The sequence below is a fragment of the Choloepus didactylus genome, chromosome 8 (assembly GCF_015220235.1).
Source record: "Choloepus didactylus isolate mChoDid1 chromosome 8, mChoDid1.pri, whole genome shotgun sequence".
NCBI classification, from domain to species: Eukaryota; Metazoa; Chordata; class Mammalia; order Pilosa; family Megalonychidae; genus Choloepus; species Choloepus didactylus.
The window spans coordinates 106,363,067-106,388,021 of record NC_051314.1 but is presented as its reverse complement, the minus strand read 5'-3'; the positions used below and the strand labels follow the sequence as shown (position 1 = coordinate 106,388,021).

Below are 24,955 nucleotides of genomic sequence, written 5' to 3'. Positions count from 1 at the left end.
CAAGGATGATCCTGGATGGGATCTGAGGTCAGAGGAGAGGAGGCTCAAAGGGACACAGATGGGACACAAGGGAAAAAAAAAAAAAAAAAAAAGGAGATACAGAATGTAAGCTTTATATCAATGTTGAATTTCTTGAACTTCTTAGCTGTGTTTAATGAGATTTCATAAAATAATGTTCTTGTCCATGGGAAAGATATATGTGAATTATATCGTTTGTTCAACGATACCTGCAGCTTGCTCTCATATGTTCAGAGGACAGAGCAATAGATGATAGGTGTTAGGGAGGGAGGGAGAGAGGGAGGGAAAGAAAGAGACAGTGGTGTGACAGGATCTTAAAGGTGATGGATCAGGGTATCGGGGGAGGGGGGTCGGGGTATGATGGAGTTCTATGTATGAGGTTTGTACTGTTTTTACAACTGTTCCTGTAAGATTGAACTTATTTCAAAATAAAACTTATTATTAAAAAAAAAAGAGGACTTGAAGTATATTTAACTATAAAAACAATTATCTCTAGCAAAATAATAAACCATAAATGTAAGGATATATATATATATCAACTAGTGGAGACACCATACAAAGATAAAATACCAATTACAAATGATTTAATATATGGACATTTATTAATTCTTACTACATGCCTGGCACAAGACTATGGTGAATGGATCTAAAAGAAATTAGAAGATATGGTCCTTCCCTCAAGAAAATTACTGTCTACCTAAGAAAACACAGAGAAATAAAGGTAGTAAAGATTTGAACAGGTACAGCTTTAGACAGCTTTATAATGGAGATCAAGTTCAAGCAAAGATCTTGAAGATGAAAATCATGAGTGGCCTGGGGGGAACATGTCAGGTGAAGAAGTCACCTTAGCCAAAGGCACTACAGCAAAAGCAGACACAACTATGCATAGAAAATGGGAAGAACAAACAGTGCGTATTGCAATAGAGTGGGCAATGAGGTAGAGTGGGGCCTGATCATCTCACTGGTTTTAAATATGTACAAAATTGCACTTTGGATAAATATCAAGTTCAATGTGGTTTAAAAATATCCTAAACTCCTGACCATATTGATGGCGCTGGGCTCCCACAGTCAGAGGGGACCCCAGTCTCAGCTCAGGAAAAAGTAACGAAGATGCATGAAGCCAATCTATATCATTTCTTTTGTCCCAAGCTGTTTCTCCTACTGTTTCTATGACAAATCACAGAAATAATGCAAATCAAGAAAAAAGAAATAGACTTTCCTTGCTTATCCAACAATCCTGATAAACAGCTTCCAGCTGGAGTATGATTTGATCAGAGTTGAGCCCTCCCCACACCCCCATGAGTTCTGTATGCCTATTTTGCTGCTCTCATGAAAATAATGCCCAAGCCTGAAGTTCCTAATCTGAACCCCATTTTAGCAGGTAACCTCCTCTCCCATTTTACCCAGCATACAGAAATTCTCCTACATGACCTTAACATTACCTCTTCTCCAACTGAAAATTTCCAGTGTCTTCCCCAAACTTGTCTACCTTCCTGCCTATGTCTCATAAAAATATAAAAGCTCATTCCTCCTCTCCAAAATTGACTTTGGAGGCATGGATTTTTTAAATGCCATCTCCCTTTCCTCCTTTCCCTACTTCATTTCTATTTCTCGTGCATGAGCAGTTTCTACCCTCTACTGATTCTTTGTAAACCTTTAAAATATGGTCAGGTTGAGGCTATTCAAGCGCTCAGTGATCCTGCCAAGCCTGGGAAGTAATCTTGCCTCTCAAATTGTTGCCCCTAGTAAATTCCTTTAAAAAATAATCTACACTGTATTTATTTTTATATCAATGACTCATAATCCCCAAAACTTTCTTTAGCATTTGATTCTGTAGTCCTCTACCATTTTCATTAAACCCCATTCTCGTTCCCTTTTTTGTGACACAATTCTTTCTAGGATTACCTTCTCCCTTTCTGACCACTTTATCTCTTTCACTGAATAGAATTGGAACTACAAAAGTAAAGGATAAGAACAACAAAAGTATTAAAAATGTTACTAAGTTAAATTCTAGGATTATGTCACTTAGGTACTATAATAAATAGTGAGAGGGATATGAAAGTGGTTCAACCCTCAACCCAGGTTAAAAAAAAAAAACAGAAAAAGGAATGCCAGATATTATCTAAAAAACACTAAACACTATAATGAATCCTAAAAAGTTATAGAAAAAGCTATAGAAAAAATTTTTTAACTATCCATGTAAGTGAAATCAGTATAGAAGAGGGAAGACAGCTCAAGTGGCTAAGATGAATGGAATCTGTAGATGGAAGGGACTAGAGGTCAGAGGATGAGACAAATAAGGTTTCTATTTGATGACAAAAATAATTTACTGATGAGAAGTAGTAAATGCAAAAGCTAGAAGTAAAATTAAATTTCCTTTTTTTTTATCACAAAGGTAGAGGGTGAATTTTTAAAAGGCCATATTCATTTTTTCTAAAAGAGAAGAACTATTGAATAAAACAAAGTTTGTGCCACAAAACAGGATAAGATTATTAACAAGTCTAAAATCTAACAAAACTCCTAACATATATTCTGATATATGTCAGCTTTAAAGAAAGCAGTTAAAATACAGGCAGCTGCTCTGAGGGCAGCTATAGTTTCAACCAGCCTACGAAAAAAAGCGGCCATCAGCTTCTGTTTCAACAACACCCCCAAAAGCGGTGGAAACGGGTGATTTAGAGACACAGCGCCTTCTTGGGGCTGTAGGGAATAGTTTGCTGAAGGCAACTCTTCCCCAAGAATGGGGTGGAGGGTGGGGAGAGAAGGCTGCGTAGCCGAGCACCGACTGGCTTTTGATTAGCGAACAGGGATTGCTGGGTCCTGGATCTGAAGACAGCTGCAGTTCTAACCCACCCAGGACAAAAGTTCCCAGCAGCATCTGTTCCAACCCCACCCCCAATAGGGGTGAAAGCAGGGTGGATTTAAAGTCACAGTGCCTTCTTAAGGTTTAGAGAAACAGTTTGCTGAAGGGCAGCCCTTCTCCAAGAAAAGGGTTGTGGGGCACGACCCAGCACTGTTCATGGCTTTTGATGAACAAATTCAGATCACCAGGTCTTGGCTCTGCGCTAGGGTATAAACCCACCAGGGACAAAAGTGACAGGCAGCCACTGTTTTAATCCCTCCCCCAACAGAGGCAGAGATGGTTGAAACTTAAAGCCACAGTATCACCTTAAGACTACAGGGAATAGATTCCTGAAGAGCACTATCAGCTGAAAGGCCAGGAAACCATAGATTCAAGGTGCCATCAAAGAGAAGTTTGGCGTCTGTGCCAGTTTAGATGTACTATGTCCCCCCAAACACCATGTTCTTTCATGTAATCTTGTGGGGGCAGATGTATTAGTGTTGATTAGGTTGGAATATTTGGATTAGGTTGTTTCCATGGAGATGTGACCCACCCAACTGTAGGTGATAACTCTGATTGAATTATTTCCATAGAGGTGTGGCCCCACCCATCCAGCATGGGTCTTGATTTAATCACTGGAGTCCTTTAATAAGGTAGGCACAGACCCAGATGCTAGCTGGCTTAGCTCAGAGATGCCTGGAGTTGTGGACCCCTGATATTAGCTTCAGCCAAGAGAGACCTTTTGAAGATGGCCATTGAAAGTAGACTTTTGCTACTCCAGAGTTTGCCTGGTAGAAACTAAGAGAATATCCCTAGACACCAAAGAGAAACATTCTGGGAGAAAGCCATTTTGAAACACAACCTGGGAGCAAAGAAAGAACACACCAGCCACGAGCCTTCCTAGACAACAGAGGTGTTCCTGACACCACTGGCCATTCTTCTGTGAAGGTACTCCATTGTTGATGCCTTACCTTGAACACTTTATGGCCTTAAGACTGTAACTGTGTAATCAAATAAACCCCCTTTGTAAAAGCCAATCCATTTCTGGTATTTTGCATTCTGGCAGCATCAGCAAACCGGGACAATGTCCTTCCACATCTCCTCCCCAGAGCACTTTGGAACCAATCTATGCACCTTTAGTGTCTCCCTGCTCCTGATTTCACTGGGAAGTACTGACTTCGGAAAGAGCACTTTGGAACCAATCTATGCACCTTTAGTGTCTCCCTGCTCCTGATTTCACTGGGAAGTACTGACTTCGGAAAGTCATCTTTGGGGGATCCTCCTCCCAGAACTTGCCTACCAGGCAAAAGTAGCTAGAGACAATGAAAGGAATGTTAAAAAACTACAGAGGCAAATAGAAAACAAATAGAACAGATCAGTATTCCCAGAGAAGGAACTGGGGAAAGGAAGCTTTCTTCTGGGGGTGAAACAACTTCTCAAATACTGTAATCTATCCAGGGCAAGAATCAATAAGAGCTGAAAAAATCTTAGTAAACACTAGCTATTCCAAAGGTCTGTAAAGAGTTGCAACTGTGTAAAGAAATGCCTTAGTACAAAGGCAGTCAACAAGAAAAACCTGGGCAGGAGAAACTGATCATCAGAGTAAACTCATAAAGATAATCAGATGCCTAGATACCAGCAAAAAAATCACAAGCAATACTAAGAAACATAAATACATGACTAAATCAAAGGAAAAAGTTAAAACTTCAGAGGAGACAGAATTTGGAACAACTAATCAAAGATGTTCAAACATTAAGGAGATGTGGGTCAAAGAAAAAATTGCAAGGCAAATCAGTAAAAATATGGAGACAAATGAAAACAAGAATACAACATATCAAAACTTCCTGTATGCAGCGAAGGCAGTGCTGAGGAAATTTACAGTCCTAAAAGCCTGCATTAAAAAACAAAAAGAGCTAGAGTCAAAGACCTAATTGCCCATTGGAGGAACTAGAAAAAAGAATAGCAAATGAATCCCAAAGTAAACAGAAAGAAAGAAAGAATAAAGATTAGAACATAAATCAATGACATTGAGAATAAAAAAAACAAAAGAGAGAATCAGCAAAACCAAAGGGTGGTTCTTTGAAAAGATCAATAAAATTGACAAACCCATAGCTAGACTGATGAAGGAAAAAAAAAAGAGAGAAGATGCAAACAGATAAAATCAGAAATGAGAAGGGGGACATTACCACTGACCCCACAGAAATAAAATGAGGATATCATGAACAAAAGTATGCCTACAAATTAGACAACTTAGACAAAATAGACAAATTCCTAGTAACACACAAACAACCTACTCTGACTCGACAAGAAATAGATGATCTCACCAGACCAATTACAAGTAAAGATATTGAATCAGTCATCAAAAAACTCCCTGAAAAGAAAAAATCCAGGACCAGATGGCTTCACTGGTGAACTCTACCAATCATTCCAAAAAGAATTAATACTAATCCTGCTCAAACTCTTCCAAAAAATTGAAGAGAACACTACCTAACTCATCGTGTGAAGCCAGAATACCAAATACCAAAGCGAGCTAAAGATACTACAACAAAAGAAAATTACAGAGCAATTTCTCTAATGAATAAAGATGTAAAAATCCTCAACAAAATATTGCAAAGTGAATCCAATAGCACATTAAAAGAATCATACACCATGATCAAGTGGGTTTTATACTAGGTATGCAAGGGTGGTTCAACAAAAATCAATTAATTTATACACCATATTAACAAATTGAAGGGGAAAAACTCGTGATCAGCTTGATTGATGCAGAAAAGGAATCTGAAAAATGCAGCATCCTTTCTGGATAAAAACATTCAGAAAGATAGGAATAGAAGGAAACTTCCTCAACATGACAAAGGGCATATATGAAAAAAAACCACAACTAACACTATACTCAATGGTGAAAGACTGAAAGCATTCCCTCTAAGACCTGAAGCAAAACAAGTATGCCCAGTCACCACTGTTATTCAACATTGTGCTAGAAGTTCTAGCTAGAGCAGTTAGATAAGAAAAAGAAATAAAAGGCATCCAAATTAGAAAGGAAGAAGTATAATTTACACTATTTGCAGATAACATGATCCTATTTAAAGAAAGTTCTGAAAAATCTACAACAAAACTACTAGAGCTAATAAACAAGTTCAGCAAAGTGGCAGGATACAAATCAACACACAAAAATCAGTAGTGTTTCTACATACTATTAATAAGCAATATGAGGGGGACATAAAGAAAAAAATTCCAATCACAACAGCAACTAAAAGAATCACATATCTAGGAATAATTTAATCAAGGATGTAAAGGACCTATGCACAGAAAACTACAAAATACTGCTAAAAGGAATCAAAGAAGACCTAAATAAATGGAAACTTAAAACTCCAGATTGTTCCTATGCCAGATAAGCCCTGAAACTAAGAGGTACCAGTTTCTCCGAGAACATCAACCAGTTGTATCCCCCTAACCCATAATGTCAACACCCCTTTTCAACATGAAGAAGTTAGAATGATCATTGTCCAAATATCCCTGAAGACTGAGAAAATGATTAAATGAGAAGGAGTTGTAACAGAGAAGTTAGGATTTAACAAATGATTGTGACTACTGAATCATGATAAAGATATTTCTTTTTATTTTCTAGTGTATTAGAACAGCCAGAAGGAAATACATGAAGCTGTGGCACTGTAACTCATACTATACTTTGAAATTTGTTCTATAAACTCCTGTTAAACTGTATTTTGAAATTTATCACTTTTCTGTATATATGTTATATTTCACAATAAAAAATGTTTAAAAAGTAAAAAAAAAAAAGATAGATATATTTACCAATGGAATCGAATTGAAAGTTCAGAAATAGACCCTCACATCTGTGTTCAACTGATTTTGAAAAGGCTGCCAAGTACACTCAACTAGGACAGAACAGTCTCTTCAACACATAGTGCTGGGAGAACTGGATATCCACATCCAGAAGAATGAAAGAGGACCCTATCTCACACCTTATACAAATATTATCTCAAAATGGACCAAAGACCTAAATATGAGAACCAGAACCATAAACCAAGAAAATGTAGGAAAGTATCTTCAAGATCTTGTGTTAGGCAATGGTTTCTTAGACTTTACATCTAAAGGACAGCAACAAAAGGAAAAAAAAAGATAAATGGGACCTCCTCAAAATTAAAAACTTTCATGCTTCAAAGGACTTTGTCAAGAAGGTGAAAGGGCAACCTACTCAATAGGAGAAAGTATTTGGAAACCACATATCTGACAAGGGTTTGATATCTAGACTATAAATATATATAAAGAAATCATACAACTCAACAATAAAAGAAAAACAAGAATAACAACCCAATTTTAAAAATGGACAAAAGACTTTAATAGTCATTTTTCCAAAGTGGAAATACAAATGGCTAAAAAGCACATGAAAAGATCATCAATATCACTAGCTATCAGGGAAATGTAAAACAAAACTGCAATGAGATATCATGTCAACACCTACTAAAAAGACCACCACTGAAAAAACAGAAAACTATAAGTGTAGGACAGGATGCGGAGAAACAGGAACACTTATTCACTGCTGATGGGACTGTAAAATGACACTGCCACTGTGGAAGACAGTTTGGCAGTTCCTCAGGAAGCTAAGTTCAGAATTGCCATATGATCTGTCAATCACACTACCAGATATATTCCCAGAAGAACTGAAAGCAGGAACATGAACAGGTATTTGCACACCAAAGTTCACAGCGGCATTATTCACAATTGCCAATAGACGGAAGCAAACCAAATGTTCATCAGCCAATGAATGGATAAGGAGAATGTGGTGTATACTACAATGAAACATTATTCAGCTGTAAAAAGGAATGGATATTGATGCAGACAACAACATGGATGAACTTTGGGGGCATTATGTTGTGTGAAATAAGCCAGACACAAAAGGACAAATATTCATGATCTCACTAACATGATCTAATTATAATAAGAAAACTCATAGAGTTAAAATCTAGAATATAGGTTTCCAGGAGACAGAATGAGGGTACAGAATGGAAAGCTGATGCTTAATTTGTGTAGAATTTTTACTAGGTTGATTGTAAATGTTTGGGGTTGGATAGAGGTGACGATAGCACGTTATTGTCAGTGTAAATGTTTGGGTTGGATAGAGGTAACGATAGCACGTTATTGTCAATGTAATTAACAGCTCTGAATTACGCATGTGATTGTGGTTGAAAGGGTGATGTATGTCACTAGAAGTAAAGCTGAAGGATAAAACATGGGACTGTATAACACATAGTGAACCTTGTTGCATACAATGACTTGGGTTAATGGTACAAATATAAGAATATTCTTTCATGAAGAAGAACAAATATATATCACTATTACAAGGTGTTAACAAAAGGATGGTATATGCAAAAAATACACCTAATGCAAACTATGAACTATAGTTAACAGTAATATTTTAGTATTCTTTCATCAGTTGTAACAAAGGTACCAAACCAATGCTAAGTGTCAATAATAAGGGGGTGAAAGGTGTATGGGGTTTTTCTTTTTGGAGTAATGAAGACATTCTAAAATCGACTGTGGTGATGAATATACAACTCTATGAATACACCACGAGCCATGGATTGTACACTTTGGATGGGTTGTATGGTATGTGAATATATCACAATAAAACTGTTTAAACACAGACACACACACACACACCCCGATCATGCTAAGCTGACATTTTTGTACATGCAATGCTTTAAGTAACATGATTTGGAACTGCTAATGCTGTTGTATCCTACCCCTTAATCCAAGTCATCTTACCCTATCCTTAGCCACTCCCTTAAGCCCACCTTCCCCAAATGGTGTAATACCCCCAGACCCCTTTTGCTTGGGAAGACAGTCTCCTTGCTGAGCTGCTCATAATAAACTATTTTCTCAGAAAAAAAAAAAAATACAGACAAAGCTTTGGCAGACATATTTAAGTCTACTTTTCAAACAATGACCTGAAGAAAAGCAACTGTCTGGTTTTATGAAAAGTAATTTCAAGCAAGATGTACTACATTACAAGAAGTTATGCTCTTCAGTTCAGCCCAAGGGAAGATATAGGCAATTCTAAACTCCAGGAGTACAGGAATTACGAAGAATAATGATTTTAATTTAAAATTGCATGTAGTCAACAAAAGGAGGCAACACTAGAGAATTCAATAAACAACCCCTTTTAATTCCAGAAAATAATTCAATGTAATTAAACCAAACAAAAGTATTAACTCATAGAACATCTGGATGTTTCCAAGCAGTGATCAGAGGAATTTAAGAAATATGTGAACTATGTTACCACATTTATGTTTTGTTTTCTTATTTGATGCCGGAATACTCCAACTTACAGGCATTGCAGTTTTCCACCAGAAAGGGCAGAAATTGACCTTATATCCTCTATAGCTTTGGTCCCAGTTAAGTGACCAAATCTACAAAGCCCTGGATTTAGTCTAATGACAAATATTAATAAAATACAAATTAGCAAAATACAATATGTAGGAGTGTGACTTATGCTGAGTCCCAGAGCTGAATATTCTGAGAAAAAAAACAACCATTTAACAGTGAGAACAGTGCCATGCTTGTAGTAGATATCCAAGTGATCCTTTCGACAGCAGTGATGAAAAATAAATATGGTGTTCCAAAAGTACTTCTACTTTATTGTGATTGCTTCCTATCATCTGGAAGAACCTGAATTTATTCCCTCTAATGGAATATGGTAAGTAGCTTAGTTAAGAGATTTTATATAGGCAGTGTGATTTTTAGTTACACAGTATACATCATAACACAAACCACAAGATTCAGAAACAAGATAGCAAGAACAGTCTAGAAATTAGATGGGTAGCAGGTTTCTATGCAGGTTTCTATGTTTCTTTTGAGTCTAGGCTCAAAGACTGAATGTCTAAACAAATCGTTTTTCTGAGCACAACTTCCCAAATCCTTTTTTTTATGCATTAGGCAAGGAAACTCTATTATAGTCAACAACAAAAATAAGACAATAATATGTATGTACTATATGATGAACTAAATTACTGGGGATTTAATTTAAGCAATGGTAGTCATGCTTTTAAAAACAGAATTTTGCAAATCCTACGATATAGAGCCGCCCTGCATTTGCAGCTGCATGATTAAAATAGCTCAGTGCATGTCTCCTATTCATCCCCACCTCACTGAAGTTAAAGGAGGTCCTTCCTCAGGGAAGTTGTCAAATCAGCAAGACTGTAGAGCATTCTGCCTGCCATCTGAATCCTTAGCCTTCCCTTTCTATAACCACAATTCAACCCAATCAGTTACATCATATACATCCCCTCCATCACTTTAGGCACCAAACACCTTCTGTCTGTCTTCCCCACCTCCCATCAAAACATGAAAATCAATCATGCATACTTGATTGACCAATCAGATTATAATTTAGTTGAAGCCCTTCATCATAGTTGTTACCTCATTCAGATGACTAAATGATAAGAACTATCTGGGATGGTGTGATACTTTTTCTCCCTCTCATCTAAGAACACCACCATGTATCAGTCATTTAGGAAGATGTCAAGAAGGCTGCAGAATCTCTAAAATCACCCTACTTATCTGACCATGCATCTAAAGCTAATTTAGACCCTCATGGTGCTATGGTTGGAGCTTCTGCTTCCTGGGGAGTTGCCTAAAGCTACTTGAATATCCACAATAAGTGGAAGAGGAGAGCCGTCAACCACTGGCTGACAACTTTCCTCCAGATTTCCCTTGACTGAGGTCCAAATCCCTTCCCTTTTAGAGGACAAATACATATTTCTAATCTTACCCCAAACCTGGTTTTCATTCCCTTTATTCCAAGACAATTATAGTATTGGTGTTTCCTAACTCATCTGACATTATTTTAGTTAGCATTTGATGATGCTTAATTTGACGTCCTAGAAAACACTTCAAACCTCCTTTGTATATTTGTATATCAGATAAATAAGGTAATAACAAAAAAAAAAAAAATATGTGCCACTGGAGTGCATTCTCTTCATTTAGAGAGGTATTGGGGAAACTGGGAATATACTGATAATAGGTCTGTTCAATATAAAATAATAACTAGTTTCATAAGAATGCAACAATTCATTATTGTGGCAATGTATACGAGAAATTTTTAGCTACAACTATAGGTTTGGCCAAAAACTCTACAGTATTATATAAAATATAGAAAGGATGGACAAACCTTTAGTCAAAAGAGTGACATACAGTAGCAAAGCCCTACACAGGAAACGAAAACGGTAATATAACAGAGCCCTCAGAGAATCTCTCTGATACCTTACACATTATGTGAAGAAATCTTCTCTAGTCACAACTGGGTTACAGCACACCCCCATCTGGCTGTGAGAAGGGTTTCCACGTATAGGAGGAGTGACAGGGAAGAGTCATAACCTTCTAACCAAGCAATCATTTCAGCAATGTTGACACCTGGTCTAATGTCATATGTACACTCTGATTTGAATGAAATCAGTTTCTCCTGTTTACTTGCAAGCCAATTGCTGAGGAAAATAATCCAAATGGGAACTTATATTCTTCACTAACACCTTGTATTGAATGAAGAATAAAGCAAATAAATAAATAAATAAATAAATAAATGGACAAGATAGTAACTGTTCTTTACAACATGAAAGGAAATACTAAGGTTATGCTAAAACAGCATTAGTATTAAACATAGGCAAGAAACCAGAGAGAAAAAGATTCTTACAGTGGAAGTAATTCAAAGAAACAAATTCAGAAGGTATAGGAACTCCATTTTAATATTTGTATTACAATCAAACAGAATGAGGATGTGCAAAAGTATCATTTGGCTAGAAATCAAAAATTAGTTTTTAGATGTATGCCATATGAAAGGGCTTATTAAGTGATTCTCGTATCACTTCAATTACCTCTGTGGCATTAGTTCAGACATAAAGGACAGGGATACATAATGTGAAATAAATGAGTAAAATAAATACCCAAGAACAAGAGAAAAAGTTGAAAATGGAGACAAGAAAAGAGGCTCCATGAAAGGAAAATTTAGGAAAGCACTCTCCAAAATTAATGGATAAAATTCTTCATGCAGTTATCACAGAATACCCCATTGGTCAGGTCAGGTAGGAAGATTTTGTCTAAAACACATACCAAGCATCAACTACTACTGTGAAAAGTAAGTTCATCAATAACAAGTTTTTCCAAAGAAACCAAGTTGATGTAGTACTATTTTCCTGTTATGCAGAATCAGAATATGAACACTTGAAAAAGCACATCTTTCTTTCTAGATATCCTTCTGGAGGGGTCCGCCTACCTTGCCTGCTTGTTTCACCAAAAAATAAAAAAAAAAGAAAGAAAGAAAAAAAAAAAGAGAAAAAGAAGGAAAGAAAGAAAAAAAAATCAGAAGTGGTAGGCAAAGAATAGAATACAGTTTTTGTTTTTAAAGAATAAAGGGGTAAGAAGAAATAGAAAATCCATCAGGGAAGATGGGCCTAGTTAGAAATAAAGGAAAAGCAAAGTGTGAGAGACAGAAAGAGAAAAAGAGGCAGAAAAGAAATTAATTAATTAATTAATTATTTCATTAAGTTTGCAAACTAAAATTCAAATGCCTGTGAAGAAAATTAATGCAGAAAAAGAAAGCTAAAAAAAAAAAAAAAAAAAAAAAAAAAAACCTCATCAAAGCAATTATATCTTTCCCAGGGAAATGCATACAATCAAGAAATCTTCTGAAAGTATTTTAAGTAAGTATTTTTAAAACAACCGCAGAGAAAAAGTGAGGAATAACATCTGTCATGCCCAGAGGACCCTCTGTGGCAGCCACTGATCACACAATGAGGACTCCCCAGCATCACTCACATGAGTAAGGGACAGCCTTTATCGAGGAAAGGTGAAGTACAAGCCAAGCGTCAGCAAGAAAACAGAAGGCATAGGTCCCCCATTCTCCCATCAACCACAGAGAGATGTCACAGTGCTCTCCTGGACACCACTCTGGTCTAGATTTCAGGGTAAACCCCCCTGAAGCAACTTATGGGGAAAATTTGAGAGTAACCTTATCAGTGAACAAACACAAACTGCTTAATACCAGGCAGTTTGGATTTAGGTATCTGTTGGTTATAGGAATTATTTGGGAACATTAGTTACAGGGCCCATAGGAATGGGATTTCTGCTGGGGGTAGAAAGCCATTTGCCCCATGAGAAGCTGACTTAGGGTGGAGTCCCTTGGAGGAGGGGTCCGTTCCCAGTCCCAGCCCCCTTCTTGTCTAGGCAGCCCAGAGTGAGTCCCCAGTTCATTCTTTTCCTGATAGGGTACATCCATTAAAAAAACAAAAAAATTAAGAAAACCAGGCAGATACGAATCTGGAATAGACAGACATGAAAAAGAATCAATTAGAAAACCTGAAAGTGAAAAACAAAGTCCTTGAAGCAAAGATTAAATAGAGGGTTTAAGTGAAAGATTTTAGATTAGTGAGAGAATAGCAATTTAAAAATACAAAAAGAAGCTAGCAGCCACATATAGGTGGGTAGATAGATATAGATAAACAGGCAGATACAGGAGCAAAATCATTATGAAGAAAAATTCAAGACAACCAAAATGAATAAAAGGAATAGGATCTTCTTCTGCAAGCAATGTTATGCCCAAGTCACCTGAATCTCAACCTTTACTACAGAGGTGGATGAATGTAAAGGGTAATCCTGACTTAACCCACACTGGCTGGTTTTCAGAGTTAATCTCTTTCCTACACAGAGCAGTTAACAAGTATTTGTGATGAATTAGTAATGGCTTCTAATGCCACCGATACTGGCAACTTGTTATACTTTAGCCTTTAAGCTTTCAGAAATGATAACACAAACTTGTAATACACTGGAAGATAGTTTAATGAAGGGAAACAGCATAATATACAATAGTTAATAAAGCACATAAGAGCTAGTGAAGCAATGGGCCTATTAGATGACAAAATCAATCCCATTCTCCTTTCTATCTATAAGAGATCAACTATAGCTTTGGGATAATTTTGGATCCTATGCTGAGATTTGCTAGCAATAGTAGATGGACCATAAATTCATATTTATTACCAACAGAGTATATGGAACTTACCAATGGGAAAAAATTATGTATTACTAGAAACATTTTATTATTAAAACGAAGAATCACACAAATGTTATCTGGTCTTCTGAAATATATAAGCAGGCACAAAGTTAGACCATTATGAGCTCGTTTAAAACAATGCCAATCGTCCTGTGTTTAGAGCCTTTGTAAAGATTTACTGAACAACAAAGGATTATTATTTGTATTGGCCTGCTAGGGAGCATGCTGCCTGCTACTGGCTGTTTCCATTGATACTGTGATACATTTCATCCTGTTTACAATAAATCAGCACTATCTTTGGCTGCTGGTTCTTTGCGTGATGTATATTAGTTGACTGGTGCAAGTTAGTAACTGTAATTTCTCACTTTTTTTTCCTTATATTAATCTGCTGTAAACATGAATTCTCCTGACTTCTCAATGTACATGCTTGTGTACATTTCTACTACTATCTCCCCACTCATGTTTTCATCACCTCACACCTGAATTTGGGCAACAGGTTCCTACTTGGTCCCCCACCTCCTGCCTCTGATTCTTTTGAACCATTCTGGATTCTGCCAGACTAAATTTTTCATGATAGTGTACTCTCCTCCCTACCCAAGAATCTTCAAAGGCTCCCAATTTCCAGCCATTTGAAATACAAATGCTTATTCATGGTAAACTTTTTTCCTTTTGTTATTCTTCTTTAATATATTAGCTAACTAAATCCTTCAAAATAGGCCCAATCTATGCATCTTGAGTGAAGTTTTCCCCAAGTATCAGACCCACCCTGACAACTCCTTTTTCTGTACAACACATTATGATACTCATTCTTATACTTTGTCATATTGTTTTATTTGTGTTCATTCATATGTTCATTCTTTGAGGGCAAGAGAAAGCCTGTTTGGAATATTAGATTTGATTCTAGTCATACTTTAAGAAAAGAAATGAGAAATTCAAGTGTGCACAAAGGAGCACAATGGTGTAGGGACAGAAATTACTCTTTAAGCAGAATGTTCAAAAGAAGGAAACATGACACCAGTCAAGCAGAGGAAGTTCAGCTATGTTCTAAGTTGCCTTAGACCTAGTATCAGTGAATAGGCATTACAGGGACAAATATATGGATTCAAAATATTGTTAAGACCGGTCAAAATAGAATAGGAAGAGGTAGAAGCGTTGAGAAACACCTTTGAGTATGCAAAATCTAAAAGTGATAGGTAAAAATATTTAATATCTCTTTTTAGAATAGAAAAGGAAACAAACAGAGACTAAAAACCATGAAAATTCATAAAAAAAAGCTTCAGAGCAGTAATCAAACACTGGGTTGATGGTTGCTCCTGAGGCCATTCCTTAAAACCTAGAGGATGAGTTTTAATATCAATGTGCAGGAGGAAGTAAGCAAAGCCTGGATCCCAAGCAAGATGGAAGGTCTAATCAGAGACCCTGGACAGAATAGGAGTACCTAAGGAAGACACCCTCAATGACCAACTATAGAAAGCTGTGGCCCACAGAAGACCAAAGGGGTGCCTTCTGGATCAGAACCCAAAATGGCTCCTATTTAAAAAGACAAACCCATTTTCACTCAAGATTTGAGACTAGAATTCCCACTACTTATGGGACCTCCGAAGTTTCAAGTCAAAAATTTTAACATGGTTACAGAATGTAACCAAAGTGCCTTACAGAAGAAAAGGAAATACTCTCTGGATTAAATAAAGCCTGGGAGAAAGTCCACATAAAAGGTTCCAAAGAGTGTAAGTTCACAATTAAAAAACAAAAACAAAAACAAAACACTAATTATCTAAATAATTACATCTCTAAGTAAACACATCTCTAAGGACCTTTTTAAGAATAGCAAACTTAAAACTGCAAAGGGTGTTCCTATTACAAAACAATTAGATCCTAGATATAAAATCTATTTTATGTTTATTGATGGTTCACAGAAAACAAAGAACAGCTCCAAAAGACCCCACCCTCCATCTCCAAGGGGGAAAAATGTAATCTGAAACCAGATCAGAGAGTTGCAAACCCAAAGCAAAAATTTCCCTGAAGGCAAATGCCAATACTAGCACAGCAACCCAGAGACAAAGCTCTGAGCAACCATCAAGGTAGGGTAGCCTAGACCTTCTGCATTCAGACTGGTGCATGGGAAGGAAGCAACTGAGATCTCAGGCTAGCAGCGCCCCCTGGCAACAAGTCAAAGCAATCACAAATACTCTAAGGAGGAAAGCATTCCCTAGCAACTCCAAAGACCGAGGTCAAAAGGATATGCGTGCATAAGGAGAGATGACCAAAAATACAGTGAAACAAAACAACATGAATGAGAGTCAAAAGAAATGCCCAAGTACTTCAGAAACTGGAAATACTGTATACAGGCTATAGAACAGTCATATAAAGAATAAAAATTAGGAAACAACAAGAAATGATCAAAACTGACCTCAAATTTGAGATATGAAAAATTATAATTCTTGAAATGAAAAATGAAAAATTGTTTAAATGATGGGTTAAATATAAAATAAGACATAACTGAAGAACTGAAGAGAGACTCAGATGAATCTAAAGAAATTATCCAAAATAGAACACAAATTCACAGGTATGGAAAATATGAAAAGGAAATTAATAGATATGGAGGAAATAAAAAGGTTTTACATGTATTTAATTGGAGTTGCAAATAAGGAACCACTATTAAACAGACAGAAAACTGTTCAACAACATCAAGGAAAGCCAAAGACATGGAATAATATCATCAGAACTGAGAGAAAATAACTCTCAACTGATAAAATGTCTTTTCTCCATAAAAAATAATAATTTTAAATTTGTGGGCAACTAATAATATAGATTCAAAACATACAAAACAAAAAGTAATATAACTACAAGGAAAAATTAATAAACCTACCATTTAGTAGGAAATGTTAATAAATCTCTCTCAATCAAGAAAACAAAAACATTAGTAAATATATAGATGATTGTAACATAATTAATAAGCTTGATTTACCAGTAATATACAAAGCATTCTGCACCCAATCATATTGTTTTCAAGCACACATGGAACATTTATAAAACTTGATGGCCGAAACACAAGTCTCAACAAATTGTGGAGAACTGATATCATCATAACTACATTCTCTTGCCACAATCTAATTAATTAAGAATTCAGTTATAGCTCAGGGCAGCATTCAGAATTCATACAAGGAATGAAGGTTCAGTGATAAAACCGCATGACCCCCCCCCACCAAAAAAAAAAAAGAAAAAGAATTCAATTTAAAAAAGTTAAGTTTTACATTAGGAAATTAAAGAACTCACCTCCAAGTGATTCTGAGCCAAAGAGGAAATCATAATGGAAATTTTTAAATCTCTAATATTGAATAATAATACAAACACCATTTATCAAAATTTGATGCAGCTTCTCCAAAAGGAAGTTACAGCATTAAAAACTTAAAGAAAAAATGTTCTAAAATTAATGTGCTAACCAATCAACACAAAAAGTTAGAGTACGACAGAATAAATACAATAAAATAGTAAACAAAGACAGAAGCTTGACAAAGGCAAAACAGGTTATTTTAAAAGTTAATAAATTAGTTAACATTCTGGGAAGACTAAGCTAGAGAAAAGATGGAAGACATTAGTAAACAATATCAAGAATGAAAAAAGGTAGGAAATTACATATATAGCAAAATTTAAGGCTAATGAAAAATATGAATAAATTCATGCCAATAAATTTGAAAACTCAAAACTATACTAGAAAACATACAACAAAACTGACCAAAATAGAAAATTTGAATAATCTGATAACCATTAAAAAAACTGAGTCTTATTTACCATAAAGTAAATAAGAGGCGCAGGTAGTTTTACAAACAAGTTTTACCATTCATGGGACTAACAATTCCAATCTTAGACAAAGAAGAATGGATATTCTGCAGTTCATCTTAGGAGATTATTCTAACCTTGATACCAACACTCTATGGGAAGAGTACAAGGAAGGAGAGTTACAGGCCAATCTCACACACAATATGGATATAAAATCCAAAATAGGATCTAACAATGTAAAAAATATCACCAAGATATATTATTCTAGAATTGCAAGGTTACTATGGTAGAAACTCTATTATTTATGATTTATGGAATCAAAATTAATAGACTAAAGAAAAAAATGACCATTTCAATTAGATGCATAAACTATATTCAGTTAAAGTAAAAAACCATTTATGGTAAAAACCAGCATACTAGGAATAGAAAAGAATTTCCTCAAGTAACAAAGGGTATCTACAAAAATGTATAGTAAACATTATATTCAATAGTGAAATATTAAAATCATTCCCCTTAAACTGAGAAAGAAGACAAAGATGTCCACTGTCACCACTTCTATTCAACATTATGCTGGAAAATTCTACCAAAAAATTAAGGCAAGAAAAAAGAAGTGATACATGAAAAGACTGTCTGTGTTCACGTTTGTACTAACTACAGCACCATGACTTGAAGTCACAAAGGTATTGTTTAGCTTTGGTATATATGAATTGGTAAGACCTCACTACCTGCCTGTACAGAATTTAGCTTAATCCAAGCTGGAAGACAAAGTGAAAGGGCAATGAACATAGGAAAACATGCTCAACCTCATCTGTAATCCAGCAAAATGAAAATCACAACAGAGATAATATATCAAACACATCTGATAATCAAAAATGAAAAAGTGTGAAACCCAGCATTCATGAGGATGGGGAGCTACCGGAACTCTCACACTGCTGGAGGGGGTGCCAATTGGTATTTGGAAAACAACTGGTATTATCTCATAAAGATGAGCACAGTGTTTTACTCCTAAGTGTTCATCCTGAAAAGTCTCTTATCCATGTGCATCATACGACACAATGTATTTTTCACAGTAGCATTGCTTTAAATAGCAAACAATAAAAAATTAATCAAAACTGAAAAAAACTCCATTAACAGTTATGCAGATAAATATGGGCATAAAATGAAATAATTTATATTAGAGAAAATGAATGCAGCTATACATCAACAAGGATGAATGACAAAAAAACATCCAAAAACAGAAGAAATGAAATATTTTTCATATAATCCATATATTTTAGAAATATAGACACATCTGGTAAAGTCATTAAGAAAAACAAGAGAATAATTAACAAAAATTCATGATAGTGGTTTCCTCTGGAAAACAGGGAAAAGGACCAACCTCAGAAATGTTTTTTCCTTAGTGTACTGCAAATCAAATTCATTATGGTATAATACACATAAAATAAAACGCATTGTTTTAAGAGAATACCCCTGGTGCCCACTCTGAGGTGACCTTGACTGAGGGGCTACACTGGACGAGTGGCCATCATCTATAGGGTGCTGGGGCAGGAGCTCGCCTCCTGCGGTCTTCACAGGTGAGGGAGGCACTGATCCACACCAAGGACCCACGTTGCTTGGTAGCAACAGCACTCCTTACCCCTCTCACCAAGGCCAGGCCCACCATGCCCTACGTGGGGCCATCTGTGGCCCAGGTTCTTTTGGTGGCATTGATGGCAAGGACTCATCGGTGTATGGGTAATACAGCTGGGAGAAACAGGAGGACCTGAAAGTATGAACTGGGTGGGGAGCCTGCCTCTGGTTCCCTTGACAGCGAGTACAGGCTTTGGAGTCAGGCCCCAGCTCCTACAGCTGCTCTACGGCCTGAATATGCTTCCAAACGTCTCTAAGCCAGTTTCCTCACTGGACTCAAATGACAAATATCCTTCCAGGATGAAGGTGAACATTAAATGAGACAGCCCATGTGAAGCCATGATGTGGGAACTCACTTTACACTTGCCATGATGATTCTAGGTGTCACCTTGGACACTTGCCTTCTGGGGCTGGCTCCATGATAGGGGTGCTTTCCTACACCTTTCCTCCATGGTTGGGAACTTAAACTGCAGACAAACAATTTGCATCCTTCATGCAACATCTCACCTATATTCTTAGACGGGGAAAACATTTACAAAGTACACAGTGCATCTTCCCTAAGATTTAGAGACGTTCTGTATTTTTTTAATGAAATTTTCTGAAAGGGGCAGCAACATTATGTTTACTTCTAGAATATGTATAAAATACATTTTTTTCAAAATGAAGAGGTACTGTACCCCATGAAAGCATTCATCATTTAATGTCTTCAAACACCATATTAGAAGTTGCAATCTTGCATTAAAGATCCTGGAACTTATCATCAAGAAGACTTGAGTTCAAATCTCAGTTGAGCCACATATTGCTGACTGACAGTGAGGAAGTATCCTGGGTTCTCTGAGTTTCAACTGATTCATCCTTAGAAATGTGATGTTTATAATAATCTCCAAAGTTTGTTGTAATATCAGAAACACCATATGTGAAAATGTATAATATAAGACCTGGTGCATAGCAAGTACTAAATAAATATTAAGTTTCTTTTATTTCTTAAGCATGTTATGGAGGAACTCTGCTCTCTTCAAAAAAGTTGGTCATAAAACAAATTTCCATAGAGTAGAATTTCTTCATTCTATTAACATTATAAAATGACAGAAAAAAATCCTAAAAGATTAAGTTAAAAATGGTGTGCATTTGAGTGATAGTCTTGAGACAAGTAGAAGTAGTAGCCCACAAGTTGAACTTCCCTTTTGGAATTTTTTAGCACTTTGAGTAATCAATATTTTGCTTTATCATCATCCTTAATATCAGAATATTTGGAGTACTCCAGCAAATACAAAAGTGGGGAAGGTAAACCTCTCTAAATAGTATATATTCCTGAAGATTAAAAAGAAATGCTAATAAATAAAACACTAGACAGGCACTTAAGAAACTTCATGTAATGTCAATTTTAACTTTGGTACTGGACAGTTTATCTAAGCATTCTCACTAAAATACTGTTTAAAAAGGAAAAAAAAAAGGTCCATGTATTTAGTGAAAGGTGAAAGCAGCAACTAATTAACCCACGTTATAACAATACAACAGAAGACCTAAAATCACCACTTATCCAGTCTTTAGATCAAACGTACATTTTTGGCATTTTCATGTTGGCCATATTGTCCTTCCACTTAGATACTGTTTATATGGTATACAGACATAAAATAATTCAAGGAAAGACTTACAGGTTGACAATAAAAAGCCACAGAGAATAATAAAAATTGACCTGTTGCCACAGGTCTCAGCTTAGGGCCCATTCTTTTTTCCCTACTTCCTTCTCCCTCCTGATTCTTAGATTATAGGAGTTACAGTGGAAAGGAGAGAGAAGGAAAATTAGATGAGGTAAGGAGCCACAGCAGTTGATAAGAATTAACTAAAGCACAGGTTTATGAAATGAATTGACTTGGCAAATGAAAATTTTATGCTCTGATGTGCAGAACAAAATTTTCTTTATAAACAATTTTGACTGTAGGGCATACAATTACATAGATAATTTAAATGATATTGTTTGGAGTATTTTGAAATGTATCTTGAAAACGAACCTCAACCGGCTCTTCTCCACCTTTTACTTGATTTTCACCCATTTCTCCATTTTCAAAGCTGCTGCTCTTCTCAACCCACAGCTCAGATTTTTCAACAGTTAGTCGAAGCTGGTCTAGGTCTGCCTTGATTTGCTTGTAGTTGTCTACATCTTGATTAGACACCAATAACTGCACCTGAAAACAAAACAATGTCAATCCTTGATTCATGGAATTTATTCCTACACCCTTTACATCTAAAATCCCATCTTTTAACATTTATGTCTCTTGAGGTTCAATATTTCTAGAAAATTTATGAATTTTTTTATATTTATATTGACCACAAAACTTACCTACAAGCATCTGTGAACTCTGACCAATGTACTCATATGTTAGAGAGGATTGAAAAAAAAAAAAACAAAAAAACCAGAGCATCAGCAAAGCTTTTCAAAGTATTAAAGAGTAATTTAAGATAAAAGATATCCTAGCTCTATCTTCACTACTAAAGCTAATTTTCTGAGACCCTTTCTCTGTTTTGGAAGAGACAGAAACATAAAATTAGTGGAAGACAATAACCAGATATAGATACAATCTAAACCTCATGATATAATTTTATTTTATTATAATTAATATCAGTATATTTTTGAATTGTATATGTATGGCTGCCCTTCTAATTATTTCATATTCTGTAATATATCCTATAAAACTTCCTAATGAAAATCAAAGTTCTATTAAATGGAATAAATATTTGTGAAATGCCTATAAGCACTTAGGTTAAACTAATCAATAGTCTCAAGCATGATGTCTCATTCAAAGATCACAAAAAGGTTAGATCCATAATAGTTCTTTTCTTTTGGATTCACGCATTTTTCAATCACAAACCATTTACTTCAATTGCCCACTACTTGTCCTACCCAAATTTATCAGTAAAGATTGGCCTCAAAATAAAAGCAGTGGTAATGAAATTCCCAATATGTTATTATCCCTAAGTGCCTTCTTAAATCCTAGTGCCTGTCATTTATATTAAAGATCTTAACTAAAAATCACTTGTGGGGAACTCTTTCTAAAATAGATCTTATCTTGGCATTAGACAAGGCCACATCTGTCTTTAAAATATGCTAAGTGTCTTTAGGAAAAGCCACACATTCCCATTAACTCTGCAAGGATGAAGTCAGGTTGGATGTTATAAACAACGTTTTCAGAGCTTCTGCTATGGAATCACTGAGGGCTGCTCAATCTTACCTGTTTGAATGCCTGTAAAACTTCTGCTCTCTGGCTGAAATGCTTAAACAGCAGCTGCAGGGCTCCTGAGAGCAGAGGAGGGTAGTCATGCATGATCAGATGGATGAGGACCCGTAAAAATGTCCTGCCTCCTTCATCATCAAGTTGAACTGGATTTCTTTCCTTTCTATAAAGCCAAAAATAATTCTGAAGTAACTGAGATTTACATAACATCTATTTGTAAGCAATGAAAACTGTGTATGTTCTCACAGGTATATCACTTTTCTTCTTAGAGAGTAAAATGGAAAAGAAAATGAACTTTTTTCCCCGTGTTTAACTGACAAGGAAACAAGCATGAAGAAACGCTGTGCTTGTCCATGAAAGCAGAAGTGCCAATCACCCCAGTTTGCTCAAGATGGAGGGGTTCTTAGGGTGAGGACATTCAGTGCTTAAGGCGGGGAGAGTCCCAGGCAAACCAGGATGAGTTAGTCACCTCAGCAGAGACAAAAATTAGGAATCTGAATCAATCCAAAAGAAGGTATTGAGAAGCCAGACTAGATTCAAGGTGTGATGCATCAAGGTAGCACAGCTCTGGAACACCCCAGAGCTCTAGAGATGACAGGTGTGGAGGGGCTGGAGAGGCCCAAACCACCACCAAAGCAGCTCTATGTGTTTGGTTTGTTGGGATTCTTAGTAAGATTCCTCTAGAATAAAAGGTCCATTTATTTTAAGGTGAAAATAATAAGCTTGTTCATTCTCTCTTCTTAGGAATAATGAAATAATTGAATAGGAAAACACATCCCCAAAACTGGCACTAAAATATAAAAACAAAGCTTAAACAAATATTCACTAGAAATTAAAAAAAAAAAAAATCCCTTTTTTCCCCTCAAGTCTTAATTCTTGTTTGTCTAATAAAAAGAAAACTGCAACAAAAAGCTTAGTAAACATTTTTTTTTTTTTTTTGGTTTTCAAGTCTAAATCTGTAAAAATGTCTTTAGAAACTCAGTAATTCGTAGCTTAGATATTTTATATTTTTTCTACCTTTTCTTTAAGACTACTATTAGTTTCACTTCTAAGTAAGAAAAAAAAAAAAAACTTAAAAACAATAAACAGCAGGGCTCCTGATAGCAAAAAATTGTAGTCATGCCAGAGGCATTTTTTTCCTTTAATCATGAATATTTCCAAGGAGGAGAAAATAGCTTTATTTCTCACATATAAATTTAATGATAACATTAAGTGAAGTTACTTTCTTGCCTAAATTTTCCAAGAAGCAGGGAAGCAATGTTTTGCAAGATGCAGTGATATTTATACCAGGGGAGTTAAAGGGCATTCTTCGGCTGTTATTATTCGAGGAAAGAAAAGCAAAGAATTCAGGGAAAAGTTCAATACACTGAACTTATCTCTCTTGTCCCTTTTTTACCTGACCTAAAGAAAAGCTATGATTTCTCTTCTACACTAAATTAGAAGGTTCATTTCTGGCAGAAATTATGTTGGCAACAATAGATGGTCTAAAAATAAATAGATACAAGGAGGTGAACAATGACAAATCATTAATAAAATTTTAAGTAAAATCTTATTCACAAGTAAGATAAAGACTTAAAAATGTTACAATACCTTCCAGCAAACATAGTCTCTGCCTGAGCAGCAATTTCATCTATATCAGGAACAATGGCTGCAAAGATAAATGGTAAAATTCATTCTTAATTCACCATAATTATGAGTTACAATATTTATATTAATATTAGTTTACCTAGAAATAATGTAACTAATTTTTTATGTTACTGAAAGTCAATTAACACTTAAAAAACTGCAATTAGTTCCACTCAGACATCAATATTTTACACTGTAGTTTACATTTTTAAATGTCGGTTTCTATAATCAAAAATATGTCTAAAAGATTGGGAAGCATCATTTGCAAAGGTGTCTCTTACCTATATAAGCAGATAAATGTTTATACATATGAATATAAATGGTTGATGACATGGAAGGGTGATTATTTTTTAAGAATCAAAATAGGCTTATAATGAATCTTGTTATGATATGGTATTTCCATACAACAGGTATTTTATTTAAGTCACTTCTAAAATTCCATCCCTTTTTCTTGGAGGTGGGATGTGTGATCTTTTTTTTTTCTATTTGAAGCAATCATGATTCTTTACCCTTTCCCACTGCTAACATTTTGAATCTTTCTTCACTAGGATAACATGTTTAAATGATAAACACACAATTTATTTCTTACCCCCAAAGCATAAAAAGAAAACAGGGCAAGGTATAGGAAGGGAAAAACAATTCTCCCTGGAAAGGAATCCCTTATGGAAACCAACAATGAAAGAAATTAGTTATATCAGAGAGCAGTGATTTTCTGGGGAGTCCCTAGACTTTCCCTCTGATACTTTACTGACACTTAAGAGTTCACAT

The 24,955-nt window shown here is 35.7% G+C and overlaps 1 protein-coding gene across 4 annotated transcripts in view; it reads right to left on the bottom strand.

The window, feature by feature from the left end:
- ITPR2 (inositol 1,4,5-trisphosphate receptor type 2) overlaps positions 1–24,955 on the bottom strand; it is a 550,850-nt gene that overhangs the window by 303,734 nt on the left and 222,161 nt on the right. For all 4 annotated transcript variants that reach the window (XM_037848345.1, XM_037848346.1, XM_037848348.1 and 1 more), the window contains 3 exons: positions 24,152–24,209; positions 22,559–22,724; positions 21,341–21,514 (listed from right to left, as the gene is read on the bottom strand). In XM_037848345.1, the coding sequence (XP_037704273.1) occupies positions 21,341–21,514; positions 22,559–22,724; positions 24,152–24,209 (398 nt within the window). The remainder of the gene's footprint in view (positions 1–21,340; positions 21,515–22,558; positions 22,725–24,151; positions 24,210–24,955) is intronic.